Genomic DNA, 14,149 nt, shown 5'->3' with positions numbered 1-14,149 from the left:
TTAGTTTATTTTTTATTATTTATTTATTTATTTTTATTTTTAATTTTGGGGGGTTTTGGGTCACACCATCAGCGCTCAGGTGTTACTCCTGGCTCTATGTTCAGAAATCACTCTTGGCAGGCTTGGGGAACCATATGGAATGCCGGTATTTGAACCACCGACCTTCTGCATGCAAGGCAAACACCTTACTTCCTTGCTATCTCTCTGGCCCCATGCTCACTTAGTTTAGGAGCTACTTCTGGTGATTCTATTTGAGCTGGATCGATGTCCAATTACAGGATCCTGAGGATGCTGTACTACTCAGACCTGCATTGCTTAGCTTCTGTAGCACCATCGTGACAGTCTTGGGGACCTACTTGCCTACGGCAGGCTGGCAAAGCTGTTGTCAGCTGAGTCCAGGTTGTCCTTACATGGTGCTAGTGATCAAGTTGACTGCAGCCTTTATGTCCCCAGTCTAATCATTTATTATTTCTCTTGGATTTTTATTTTTTTTGAGATTTTCTTTCAAAATGATTTTAGGCTGTGTGTTATATAGAAAGTGATGTTTCATTTATCTCATTTACATAGTTCATTTTCTAATACATTTTGGCATATTTATTGTTGGTAGAAGAGAACTTGCTGGTTCTTTTCAAACCCAAGGATCATTTCACTTGTGCATAATCCACTGCTTGAGATCAAATTTGCAGACTTGAACATTGAAGTGGTGCCATTGTCAGAAATATTTTATAAATGTATTCATCTGCATATGAGTGGATAAATTGCTCTGTGGTTTTTGTGTGCTTCATTTTCCTTGAGGGCTAACTGGTCCCAGATTTGCAGACAATAAGCAAGCCAAGAAGGGATCATTGATGGATCCAGAAGTAGAAAGTGTGAATCTATGTGTCTGACAGGAGCTTTGTTTACAGTAAAGATAGGAAAAACATTCCAGAATGCCTGACCTGAATTCTCAGTCAGGATGATAAGATAACTGCTAGACAGTGCTGCTGCGCTACTGGGGCTTTCTGCTCAGTCCTTGGCAGCCAGTTTACTCACATTTATTCTCAGGGTTTGTGTTCAGAATGTTCCTAAACTACTTGCAGACATTTTTCATTAGGATGCCTTCCAGGAGATGGAGATATTTTTTTTTAATTTCAAAACTTTACAGAAATTATTTTCTTTGGAAAACTTGCAAATGCTTTCACCCCTTTCCTGATTTCTTCAAGAGCTGATGGTCACATTTTGAAATTTCTCTAATGATAACAATCATTTATTTGTTGAAAGATAAGGAACTCTTTTTCTGTGACTGCTGATGATAGGTTCAATGACTTTGCTTTCCTTTCTTTCATTTTTCTTTCTTTCTTTCTTTCTTTCTTTCTTTCTTTCTTTCTTTCTTTCTTTCTTTCTTTCTTTCTTTCTTTCTTTCTTTCTTTCTTTCTTTCTTTCTTTCTTTCTTTCTTTCTTTCTTTCTTTCTTTCTTTCTTCTTTCCTTCCTTCCTTCCTTCCTTCCTTCCTTCCTTCCTTCCTTCCTTCCTTCCTTCCTTCCTTCCTTCTGTCTTTCTTTCTTTCTTTCTTTCTTTCTTTCTTTCTTTCTTTCTTTCTTTCTTTCTTTCTTTCTTTCTTTCTTTCTTTCTTTCTTTCTTTCTTTCTTTCTTTCTTTCTTTCTTTCTTTCTTTCTTTCTTTCTTTCTCTTTCTTTCTTTCTTTCTTTCTTTCTCTTTCTTTCTTCTTTCTTTCTTTCTTCCTTCTTTCTTTCTTTCTTTCTTTCTTTCTTTCTTTCTTTCGTTCTTTCTTCCTTCTTTCTTCTTTCTTTCTTTCTTTCTTTCTTTCTTTCTTTCTTTCTTTCTTTCTTTCTTTCTTTCTTTCTTTCTTTCTTTCTTTCTTCCTTCTTTCTTCTTTCTTTCTTTCTTTCTTCTTTCCTTCTTTCTTTCTTTCTTTCTTTCTTTCTTTCTTTCTTTCTTTCTTTCTTCCTTCTTTCTTCTTTCTTTCTTCCTTCTTTCTTCTTTCCTTCTTTCTTTCTTTCTTTCTTACTTTCTTTCTTTCTTTCTTTCTTTCTTTCTTTCTTTCTTTCTTTCTTTCTTTCTTTCTTTCTTTCTTTCTTTCTTTCTTTCTTTCTTTCTTTCTTTCTTTCTTTCTTTCTTTCTTTCTTTCTTCCTGCCTGCCTGCCTGCCTGCTTTCTTTCTTTCTTTCTTTCTTTCTTTCTTTCTTTCTTTCTTTCTTTCTTTCTTTCTTTCTTTCTTTCTTTCTTTCTTTCTTTCTTTCTTTCTTTCTTTCTTCTTTCTTTCTTCCTTCTTCCTTCTTTCTTTCTTCCTTCCTTCTTTCTTTCTTTCTTTCTTCCTTCTTTCTTCTTTCTTTCTTCCTTCTTTCTTCCTTCTTTCTTTCTTCCTTCTTTCTTTCTTTCTTTCTTTCTTTCTTTCTTTCTTTCTTTCTTTCTTTCTTTCTTTCTTTCTTTCTTTCTTTCTTTCTTTCTTTCTTTCTTTCTTTCTTTCTTCCTTCCTTCCTTCCTTCCTTCCTTCCTTCCTTCCTTCCTTCCTTTCTTTCTTTCTTTCTTTCTTTCTTTCTTTCTTTCTTTCTTTCTTTCTTTCTTTCTTTCTTTCTTTCTTTCTTTCTTTCTTTCTTTCTTTCTTTCTTTCTTCTCCTTTCTGATATTTTTTGTTCATCTCTTCTTTTTATTTTTTCTTTCTTCTTATTCTTTCTCTTTTTCTCTCTATTTTCAACCTCTCTTCCTTCCTCTACCCTCCCTTTCTTCCTATCTCCCTTCTTCCTCACTTTCTTTCATCCCTTTCTTCCTTTCTTCATCCCTCCTCCCTTCCTCTTCCTCCATTTCCTTTCCTCCTTTCCCTTCCCTCCTTGCCCTTTCCTCCCTCTCTTCCTTTCTCCTCCCTCTCACTTTCTTTTTCACTACCTTCATTCCTCCCTTCCTTCCTTCTTCCTTTTCTCTCACCCTTCCTCCTTTCCTTCTTTCCTCCCTCTCTCCCTCCCTCCCTCTTCCCAACCCTCCTCCCTCCCTTCCTTTCTTTTCCTCTTTCCATCCTCTTTTCTTAACAATTGCCCACAATCTCTACTCTTCTGAGCTTGCCAGTTACTGACTACCACTAATATAACTTGAAAAGCAAAAACCCAATGTGTTAAACAATTAATTGTCCTTAAATGAAAGACTAGAAACCCTACTCATGGTAAGTAAATGAGTTATAATGCAGTTGTTAACAATACTATTTATGATAAGCCTCTGAATTTGATTGTAGAAAGAACTTTTCTTTTTGGGGAATCATTTGATATATCATAATATTAATAAAAATAGCTGCTGTGTGTGTATAAAGCACATACATCCATGGCACACATGCACTTACAACTATATTTATTGAAAGAAATGATAGGAAAATTATTTTTCATTGCACTAAGTACTGTTTGGACTAGTAAGTTTTACTCATATCTAAGAGTTCTATGAGCAGATTTGATCTTATTATTTGAGAGCAAAAGTAGAAGTTACTCACATGAGAAAAACAGGTCCAAAAGGATAATTAATATAAAATAAAAAATACAATATAAAGGTTACATGTGACAAAAAGTCGGAGAACTATACTTTTTTTTTTTTTGGTTTTTGGGCCATACCCGGTAATGCTCAGGGGTTACTCCTGGCTATGCGCTCAGAAGTTGCTCCTGTCTTGGGGGACCATATGGGATGCCGGGGGATCGAACCACTGTCCATCCAAGGCTAGCGCAGGCAAGGCAGGCACCTTACCTCTAGCGCCACCGCCCGGCCCCTGGAGAACTATACTTAAAGTATTAAGATAGTGAACTTAGTTGTACAGAAATATTTCTATTTTAATACAATGCAGTTTACCTTTATGTAGAAAAGTTATGGAATGAGCAATCTTTCTTATTGAAAATATTTCCTTTTAAAACTTCTCTACACAAAGATTAGTGCAATGTATTTATAAGTGTATATTTATACATACCCTTTTTAACTTTCAGTTAATAACAAATTGAATGAAACAAACAGTAGGGGACCAGAGCAATAACACTGTGGTAGGGCTTTTGCCTTACATATGGCCAATCCCAGACAGATTCCAATTCAATTCCCAGCATCCCATATGGTCTCCAGAGCGTGCCAGGAGAGACTTCTGAGCACAGAGCCAGGAGTAAACCCTGCGCGCCACTGGGTGTGACCAAAAAACCCCCCAAACCCCCAAAACGAAACAAAACAAAAAATGAAACAAACCAGTAATTTTCACTGGCTTTGCTTTAGTGATCTGACAAATTTGTTCACATGGGTGATTATTTATAAGAAATAATAAAAAATAACTAAGAAACATGAATTAGCATGTTGTCAGGTTAAAATTATCAAAATCTGCAAACAATAAAAATTAAGATTATTATGTCATCAACTTCAATGCTATAGAAACTAGAACCAAAATTAGATAAAAGATTTACTTAAATACATGTCTGATACAAAAAAAAATAAAGCATGAGTGTAATGTCTGAAAGTTATATATGTCTATATTAAAGACCCAAAACATACTATTTTGTGTATTTTCTTTAGAAAAAGTATTAATATTTATGTATTATCAGTAGTACTTATGTATAAGTAAAATTTATCACTAGAGATTTTTTTTCTTAGTTACACTACAGAAAAACCCAGACTGCTTTAAGGCATTCTCTCCTTGGAATTTTTAATATATACTGTTTTTTTTTATAAATACAGAAACTCTAATTATTCATTTAATTAATTTAACAGAAACATAAATACATTTTTAAATGAATAAGTTGTCTACAACAAAGCTGTCATGAGTGTCTTCAGTAATTGTACCTGACATAAACAAGTCACTATTCCTTCCCTAGTAACATTTCTGTGTGTGTGTGTGTGTGTGTGTGTGTGTGTGTGTGTGTGTTATAATCTGAAGTTTTAACTTTCATTTGTCAGTTTCTGATCTAACTATTTAACTATTTTCAGGAAATCTTTGGAGAAAGAAGATTTTGAAAATATAGTGACAGACCAAGCAATTGCTGCAGGTAATAAAATGATTTAAAGATATGCCATTAGAAAATAATTTCACTTATAAAACTATATTTTTATAAAATACTGTTTTCCAATGATGGAAACATATTTTTCTTTGTTTTTTGGTCCACATTCTGCTGTAATCTGGGGTTAGTCCTGGCTCTTTACTCAGGAATCACCCCTCGCCGGTTTGGGAGACCATATGGATATTGGGGATTAACCTAGGTTTCCATATGCAAGCAAATGCCCTAAACACTATATTTCTTACTGAACTAATATTTGGAAACTATTTTTCCCCAAAGTACACATATATTTGCTGGTGGTATTATTATGCATTGCTACCATAAAGAATAACTCTCTTTATAACATATTTTTGCTTGATGTAAAAATGTTCTCCTTTTATATTATTTGTTGAGACAAAGGTAAAACTTTTGGGAAACTGACTCATGTATATTTTTATATTTTAATCTTAAGTATAATCTTATGTTTAAGTGCTCTCCAATTATGGATGAAAGTTTTTACTAAGTAGAATAAAATTAAATTTTCATAAAGGTTGGAGGTGATAAAAATAAATACATTAAGTGCTTTTACATTAATTAGTTTTTATTTGAAAAGCTTTGTGACTTCTTTTCAAACTTTATATGAGTTGATATGTTAAAAAATCTTTTTAAATGCATATGATAATGTAATAATGGTAGTAGTGAGAAAGTTCAGAGTTTAGAGCACAGACATGTCCTAGAATTCAAGTTTGCATACACTTGATTCCAAGTTTGATCACTAGCATTGTAGGGACCCCAAATCATGGCCCACTGGACCTGGAGACTCTCAGCATCACTGGGTGCAAGCTTACTACATTGCTAGGTTTCACCTTTGAGTCATATGGCCCATTGTCTTGTTACTTCCAGGATTGATTCATGGGTTCTCTGAGAATTGTGTGGTAGCCTCCATCACCCTCTCCCAAATTTTGTTTTAATGCATTGAAACTTTTGTAGGAGGCAGTTACTAGCCTAAACTATCACATGCAATGGAACACTGCTATGTAGAAGGCACTGTTGTTTATCTTAAGTCACAAATCATAAAAATGTGTTTCATGTCATGGAATGTAAACAATAATGATGATGAAAGGAAATTATGTAGAAAAAAGTAAATACATATTCTGGTAACTTTCAACACAAGATTATTTTACTCTGGGAAACAAAAAGGTATTTTGTGTCATATGTAAAAATAAAAAGTTTCAGGACCAATGATTTAAAATTAACCTGAAGAGGAGAAACTGTTAAGCAGAGAGGGAACTTGCCTTGCATACAGTTGGCACAGGCTTGATCCCTGGCACAACATGTGGTGCCCTGAGTATACTAGGAGTTATCCTGAGCACAGATCCAGGAGTAAACCCTGAGCACTGGTATGTGTGGCAGAAACACCTCTCCCCAGATGAATAAAATTAAATTAACTTTTCTTTGTTAGTGGATTGCCAAAGAGAACACGTGCACTTTCGTGAAGACGTACCATTTCTGTAGTTACCAAACAGGATGGAAAGAGTTTCTGAAATGGATATGATCCCAGAAGTTTAAATAATCTTTCTGTGTGAGGGTCTATGGGGCTTTGAGCCATGCCCAGCAGAGTTCAGGGGTTACTTCTGGCTCTGCATTGAGAAATCAGTCCTGGCTGGCTAAGGGGACCAGATGGGATGCCAGGGATCAAACCCAGATCAGCTGTTGCAGGGTAAGTGCCTTACCAATGTACTATCATTCTGGTCCCTTGATTATGCTTTTTTGAAGTTGTATTTTATGCTGATTTAATATTTTTGTTCAATTATCTGAATTGGGCTTTTTACTCAGATTGTCAGAATTTTAGAATCTCATTTATTATAGATGATTTGAATGTGTTGGTAATTGGTCAGAAACACTTACTCTCTGTTATAAAAGGACAAAAATGATGAACCAAGTTCAGGTGGAAAACTAATTGGGTAATAGTAAAATTCCCCCTGAATGGTATAGAAGAAAACACCATATTCTGTGCTTTCAGGAGTTCCTGTGGAGATCATCAAAGAATCCCTTGGGGAAGAGCTCTTTAAAATATGCTATGAAGAAGATGAGCACATCCTCAGAGTGGTCGGGGGGACCCTCAAGGATTTCCTGAACAGCTTCAGCACCCTCCTGAAGCAGAGCAGCCACTGCCAGGAAGCAGAGAAGAGAGGCCGGCTGGAGGAGGCCTCCATTCTGTGCCTGGAAAAGGACGACCATTTCCTAAACGTTTACTATTTCTTCCCCAAGAAAATCACATCTCTGATTCTTCCAGGCATCATTAAGGCAGCGGCTCACACGTTGTACGAAACCGAAGTGGATGTGTCTCTGCTGCCTCCCTGCTTCCGAAATGACTGCAGCGAGTTTGTTAACCAGCCCTACGTGCTGTTCTCCGTTCAGGTCAAGAGCACCAAAGCCTCCTTGTCCCCTGGCAAGCCCCAATCCTCCCTGGTCATCCCAACTTCTCTCTTCTGTAAGACGTTTCCGTTCCATTTCATGTTGGACAAAGATATGACAATTCTGCAATTCGGAAATGGCATCCGGAGGCTGATGAACAGGCGAGATTTTCAAGGAAAACCTCACTTTGAAGAATACTTTGAAATTCTGACCCCAAAGATCACACAAACATTTAGTGGAATCATGACTATGTTAAACATGCAGTTCATCGTCCGAGTGAGGAGATGGGACAACTCGGTGAAGAAATCTTCTCGGGTAAGAAAAAATTTTCCCTTTACATTTTTGTTACTGTTGTTTGAATGTTTGAGGTCACACTTCTTGGTGCTCAGGGGTCACTGTTGGCTCTGCACTAGGAATCACTCATGGCAGGCTCTGGGAATCAAATGTGGGGCCAGGGATTGAACTCATACTTAAGGATGAAACCTAGAGGGTAAAATTGTATGCATCACTTCAAATACTATTATGACATTTATGTCCGAAATAATTCTAAGATAATTTTTAGCCAGAAAACAATTGAAACAAAATTCTTTCTGTAAAAGCCTTTTTTGGTCTTGCTTTCTTTCTTGATTTTTCACCTCACAGTTAATCTACAAATGTGTTCTGCGTTCTTAATCATCTTATTAATCATTTTATAACTGAATCAGATAAATTATATAAAAATGTTTTGAGTTATCATCCCATAAGTAACTTAATTTGAAACAATATAAGGTAGTTTTGTACCATACAACTAAAAATACTTGTTTCCTATAGAAAGCAATTGAATATATATTTTATCAATATTTAATAGACATGGAAAATAAATAACTTGATAAATTTTTAGAGAATGTGGCAAGAGGATGTTCTGTTATCTCCTAGCAGAGAACTGTGGTAATTGCTTAGTACTTGCTGAGTCATAGCTATAGTACAAGCAAAGTTAACAGACTTATGCATGGAAACTTGCATAATTGTCAGGCAAACTGTTTACCACAATGTAGACAGATTTTATCACAAAGATGATGTGAATTATATTTTTCATAAGGATTATGTAGATTTTTATCTTTTATTGTAAAGGTGATGTAAATTAAATGTTTTACTCTTTCTTGTTTGCTTATTTTGTTTGGGTGCCACGTTTGGCATAGTACAGGGCTTACTCCTGATTCTACACTGATGAATTATTTCTAGTGACCTTTGGGGCTATCTGGGGTGCCTGGGGTGGAACCTGGGTCATCTGCCTTTAATCTTAACAGATTTACATTGCTCCAGACCCGATGTTTTAAAGTGGATGATATTTAAGACTTCACTGTAGATAAAAACTGTTGAATTAGGAGCAAAGCAATTGTACTGTGGGTAAGGCAATTGACTTGCATGTGGCCAACTCAGGTTTAATCCTTCACACCTTGTATGGTCCTCTGAGCACAACCAGGAGTGATTCCTGAGTGCAAAGTGAGGACTAAGCTTTGACATTGCCAGATATGGCACCAAAATAAAATAAAAATAAATAGATAAATAAATAAATAAGACCTAGCTAATATACCTTTATACTAAGGACAAAAATTACTTTTCAATATTATTTTATTTGCTAGCCATATTTTGGACCTTCTTTGAGGCTTTGCTGCAATCTATCACAAATTTACTTCTTTTTATAACTCCATATGTGGTAAATCTGGTTACTCAAAAGTCACATCTCTTCTAAGTTTTTCTTGTCATCATCTATTCTGCTGGCTTCTGTTATCAAAGAGCTCAACAGGGTCCAGCTAACCCTGTTACTGATATAGTACAAAAGCTAGAATGTGGGACATTGAAAAGCAATATTTCTGTGTACATTCTATGCCCATAGAGTCTTAAAGGTCACTAAGCATTTAAGAACTCCAACTGAAATATAATAATAAAAAAGCAGAATGTTTTTTGTCAAATAGAAAATAATGATGTGAAATACGAAAGAATGATTGCTGTATCTCTGTTTTCTCCTTTTAACTCACAAAGCTATAGGAAACTTTACTAAAACACAATTGATTTCCCTTTGCCTCACAGGTTATGGATCTCAAAGGCCAAATGATCTACATTGTGGAATCCAGTGCCATCTTGTTCTTAGGGTCCCCTTGTGTGGACAGATTGGAAGATTTTACAGGGCGAGGGCTCTATCTGTCAGACATCCCCATTCACAATGCTCTGAGGGATGTGGTCTTGATCGGGGAACAAGCCAGAGCTCAAGATGGCCTGAAGAAGAGGATGGGAAAACTGAAGGCGACCCTTGAGCAAGCCCACCTTGCCCTGGAGGAAGAGAAGAAAAAAACCGTTGATTTGCTGTGCTCTATATTTCCCTGTGAGGTTGCACAACAACTGTGGCAAGGGCAAGTTGTGCAAGCCAAGAAGTTCAGTCATGTCACCATGCTTTTCTCAGACATCGTGGGCTTCACTGCCATTTGCTCTCAGTGCTCACCCCTCCAAGTCATCACCATGTTGAATGCCCTGTACACTCGCTTTGACCAGCAGTGCGGAGAGCTGGATGTATACAAGGTGAGTGTGGAACAAGGCAATGATGTTCCTTTCAACAGCCCAAGTGGCTGTAGATAAAGCACTGCAACTTGGACCTGAGTTAAAAGAAAATAAAAATAAATAAATAAATAAAAATAAGTAAATAAATAAAATAAAACCTTGCACTGCAGGCCCTGCAGACCCCATCCTGGGAGCAGACTTTGTGCATTAATCATGTGAGTGTTCTCCAGCCAGAAATACCACTGCAGCTGCTCAGAAGCAGAAATCATTATTCAATGAAAGAACAATTTCATTGTGTTGTTGTTTTGTTTGTTTGTTTTTCAAGAATAACCACCAAATGGAGGGGTTATAGATATCATGGAGGACAGAGCTAAAGGTGGGTCTAGAGGAGTGGTTCCATGAAAAGGTAAAGTTCAAAAGTCAACAAATCTGACATGATTTAAACACTGAGTGATGAAATATAAAAGTATTCTTAGTAGAACCTCTACAGGGAAAGTGTACCCTTCCTATCTGTATAAGTCAAGAAACTTAAGTACTATATAACCTGTCTGTAAATAAATCTATTTAACACAGTCTTATTATTTCTCATTACCAGTGAACTGGGTTGCAAGTCACCTTGGAAAGGATCATTGCAGACATAGGAACCAGGGAATCCTGGCCCTCCAGCCTTTTCTCTATTTGACTCTGTAAACTGAAGAAGTTAAATTCTTTCACTTCTAAAGCAGATAATAAGATGTATTTGCAAAGTTGACATGCATGAATAATATGCATGCTCTCCTTAATCCTCCTGAGAAAGAATATCAAAAGAGCATGGAAAATGGTATCTGTTTCTTATCAGGCAACAGGGTTTTGAGTGATGCTTTTGTCCATGATGTTGTTTGTGGTACTGAAGTGCCTGTTTCTAAACCATAATAATCTTTAAAAATGAAACTTCATATGCTTTATGGAGATATTTTACATTCTATTTATTCATTTAAAATCAATACATATTTTTACAGACTGAAATGAGTTTTAATTTATTTTGCCATTAATTCATTAGGAAGAAAACATGCATCTCATTTGTTGTGACTTGTAAAATTTTTTTGAAACATTTTTAATTTGCCAAGTCAAGCGAGTATTTTACAGCTTCCCCAACATGAAATACATTTTTGAGGAGAAAATGGTCATTACTATGAGAATACATAACCTTCTGCTTTCTTCCAATGTAGAAGTGAAAAGTGTAAAACTTTTCTTTCTACAGCTTCTAACAGGAAATTTCAGGCAAAGCTATGATTCCCTTGGGAAAAAGTTTCATGTATAATTACAGATAAATGAGTGGGCTTGTTGGGTTAAGCTTGATGGCCTCTTGTGGAATTTGCTATATTTATTTGCAGATAATTTTCTATCTTAAGAATGTTCCTTCTCACAGAACTTCTCACAGAACATTTGCTTCCCTTTGCAAACTGTTGTGAATGATTTGCAGAATATTATCAAATATTTAGATTAAGTGCTTCTCACCAAGAATAGTAGCCACACAGAATCTTCACTAATGCAAGAAGAGCTGACTTAGATAATAGTGGCCATTTCTATTAGTCCTCATTTCTCTTTTCTCCTGACTTCTGATACTTGGAGACTGCTAGTAATCAATAATATTCCTATTCATGGAATCCATGTAAAATATACAGGATGTATTATCCAAGGATACTATGTTGCCTTACAATGCATAGTTATTAATTCTGTGACCTAATTATACTTAAAACTTATTCAAATTTCTTTCTAACTTTTTATTTTTGTTGTCACTCAAATATTCATTTATGATCTGAGCAACTATTTATGAGTCCTTCATTGTTTACAACTGCAGTAGGCACAATTCCTATAAAAGTTTATATTTGGTGGGTGATTAGTTTTATTGTAAACCACCAAATTTTAACTGCCTGATGGATGTCCATTTCCTTTTCAAACTGTACCAGATATTCTTGCAACATGGGAGAAGGGCCTCTAAAACCAGGGAGGGGAGCCACTTTCCCTAGTTCATAGAATTTGTTGATGCCTGTGATTTGTTAGCCTTGATAAGCACTTTTATGTGATTAATGCTGAGGAAAATCTTCATTTTCTGTATGATTCCTTCATTATCAAATACACTAATGGGTTTATATAAAAGACTAACTTAGAGAATTTTTATTCTACTAGGCAAAAGGTAGACTATACATTAGGTGATTTTTTTTTTATTACAGTACACCTAATATAGTGGAAGAAAATATAAGGCAGTTTTGGGAAATGTAAGGTCAAAGGTTAACATTCTACACCTTAAACTTGGAAACAGATGTTCTCACTTTTTACAAGAAGAGAGCTGGTGTTGATTTTTGTATCATAGAGGGTCAGAAAGAACAGACCTTTTTATGTTTTAGTAGGCACCCAAGGAAACAGAGAATAAGCCAAGTGTTATTTTCAGAAATAATGCTCCAGACAAAGGAATTGCAAGTGAGAGCATGTTTGGTATGTTAGAGGTGTGCTGAAAGACCAGTGGTATTAGAACAGAGTATGCAAGAAGGACAGTAAGGAAAAAATATCAGATTAGTAGGCAGAAAAGTCAGGAACCTTGGAGCATGTATAATGTTTCTGCATTTATTCAGTAAGGCTATTCTTTCTAGTCTATGTTATCTCACCTTGGAGACTTCAGAAAAGGAGAGGAACGCGGTCTAATAAATTACAGTGGCATTTAGAAAAGAATAAAAATATAACTATTAGTGTTTGGTAAATTACCTTTAGGTTGAGATTAATGTGACTTTATATCAGATTTCCAAATAAAAATTGCCTGCCCTAACAATGGTAAGAAGGTATGATTTTTAATAGTCTGATTTTCAAAAATTGTCTAGGCATTAGTAGTTCTTATTTTTAACATAGCATCTTTGTTCTTCTATTTTGTGGCCAACTTTAATATAAACAGTTGCTAGGAATGCCCTCACAGTCCTTTTGAACACAAAATTTGAAGCAAACATTTTTCAGGGGGCCACACCAGCTTGCTGGAGACTCACTTCTGTCTCTGAACTCAAGGGTTAGTCTTGTCTGGGGCTTGGGAAAACTAAATGTGGTGCTGCAATATAATCTGGGTAGCATGCAAGATTAATGCCTTAATTTCTGCATTATTTTTCTAATCTAGAAAAGGCACTTTGGGGGCACACCATTCATAAAACATTCTATTTTGCAGAAAACATATTGAATTGGTAAGTGATCTCAATATTTTGGGTCCATTCAGTTTAAATTCAAAATGGACATTTCTTTAAATGATCACGTCTTTGAAATTCAAAGATCATTTTCTTTCTTGGCCAAATGCAAAAGGCAAAGTGACTAAATGAAATGGAAAACCAAGTCTGATGTGGAGGCTCCTCTGATACTGTGCCCCTAGGATTCTTCGTATGTCTTTCAGTGTTATTCCCTGTTGTCTGGTAGAAACTTGCATATTTTCACATTTTCTGAAAGGAAAAAAGCACATTTCTGATAACATCCACTTATCTCTCACTTCCTGCAAGGCTCAAATACTCTGCTCCTTCATGATTCTTAACTTCTATTATCTGATGTATGCTATGTCTCTTCTAGAGCTTGTACTAAAATTATGAAACATTTGTTATGTGTAGGTGGAGACTATTGGAGATGCATATTGCGTAGCTGGAGGGTTACACAAAGAAAGTGATACCCACGCTGTTCAGATAGCGCTGATGGCCCTGAAGATGATGGAGCTCTCTGACGAGGTCATGTCTCCCCATGGAGAACCTATCAAGGTAAGACAGGTCAACTATTGACCACACCATGCCTGGAGAGCAGATGTTCCCCATTGGCACCAAAAGAAGAGTTTTGTTACAGAGAACAGTATCTCGAATTTTCAGAAAGTCATTAGAGAGGGTACAAAAGAGTTTCTAGAACCATAGATAGGAATCAATATCATCCATAATTCAGTCTTCAAAAACTAGCTTATAAATGTGGTGGTAGGTGTGGGCTGATGTTGTACATTTGAAGTTTATGTGCTGTAAAACATACATAGTGTTGTAAACCAGTGTTCCTTAATTTCTTTTTTTTTAAACTCATGACCTTGTTTTACCCAAGAAATGCAACATTGCTGTCAGAAAAACTTCATATTTATTTGATTTAGGATTAATTTTTTGGTCCTTGAACATTAAGAAATATGTACTGATGGCAGCTTTTTATGACTCCTTACTTTTATTCCCATGGCCCCATATGGTGTT

At 35.8% G+C, this 14,149-nt stretch overlaps 1 protein-coding gene across 2 annotated transcripts in view; it reads left to right on the top strand.

Moving 5' to 3' along the window:
- GUCY1A1 (guanylate cyclase 1 soluble subunit alpha 1) overlaps positions 1–14,149 on the top strand; it is an 825,102-nt gene that overhangs the window by 800,886 nt on the left and 10,067 nt on the right. For both annotated transcript variants that reach the window (XM_049769613.1, XM_049769612.1), the window contains exons 4-7: positions 4,930–4,988; positions 7,000–7,709; positions 9,465–9,950; positions 13,544–13,687. In XM_049769613.1, coding sequence (XP_049625570.1) covers positions 4,930–4,988; positions 7,000–7,709; positions 9,465–9,950; positions 13,544–13,687 — 1,399 coding nt within the window. The remainder of the gene's footprint in view (positions 1–4,929; positions 4,989–6,999; positions 7,710–9,464; positions 9,951–13,543; positions 13,688–14,149) is intronic.

The sequence above is a fragment of the Suncus etruscus genome, chromosome 3 (assembly GCF_024139225.1).
Source record: "Suncus etruscus isolate mSunEtr1 chromosome 3, mSunEtr1.pri.cur, whole genome shotgun sequence".
Lineage (NCBI taxonomy): Eukaryota > Metazoa > Chordata > Mammalia > Eulipotyphla > Soricidae > Suncus > Suncus etruscus.
The sequence above is the reverse complement of the archived record's forward strand: the minus strand, read 5'-3'. Positions and strand labels throughout refer to the sequence as shown.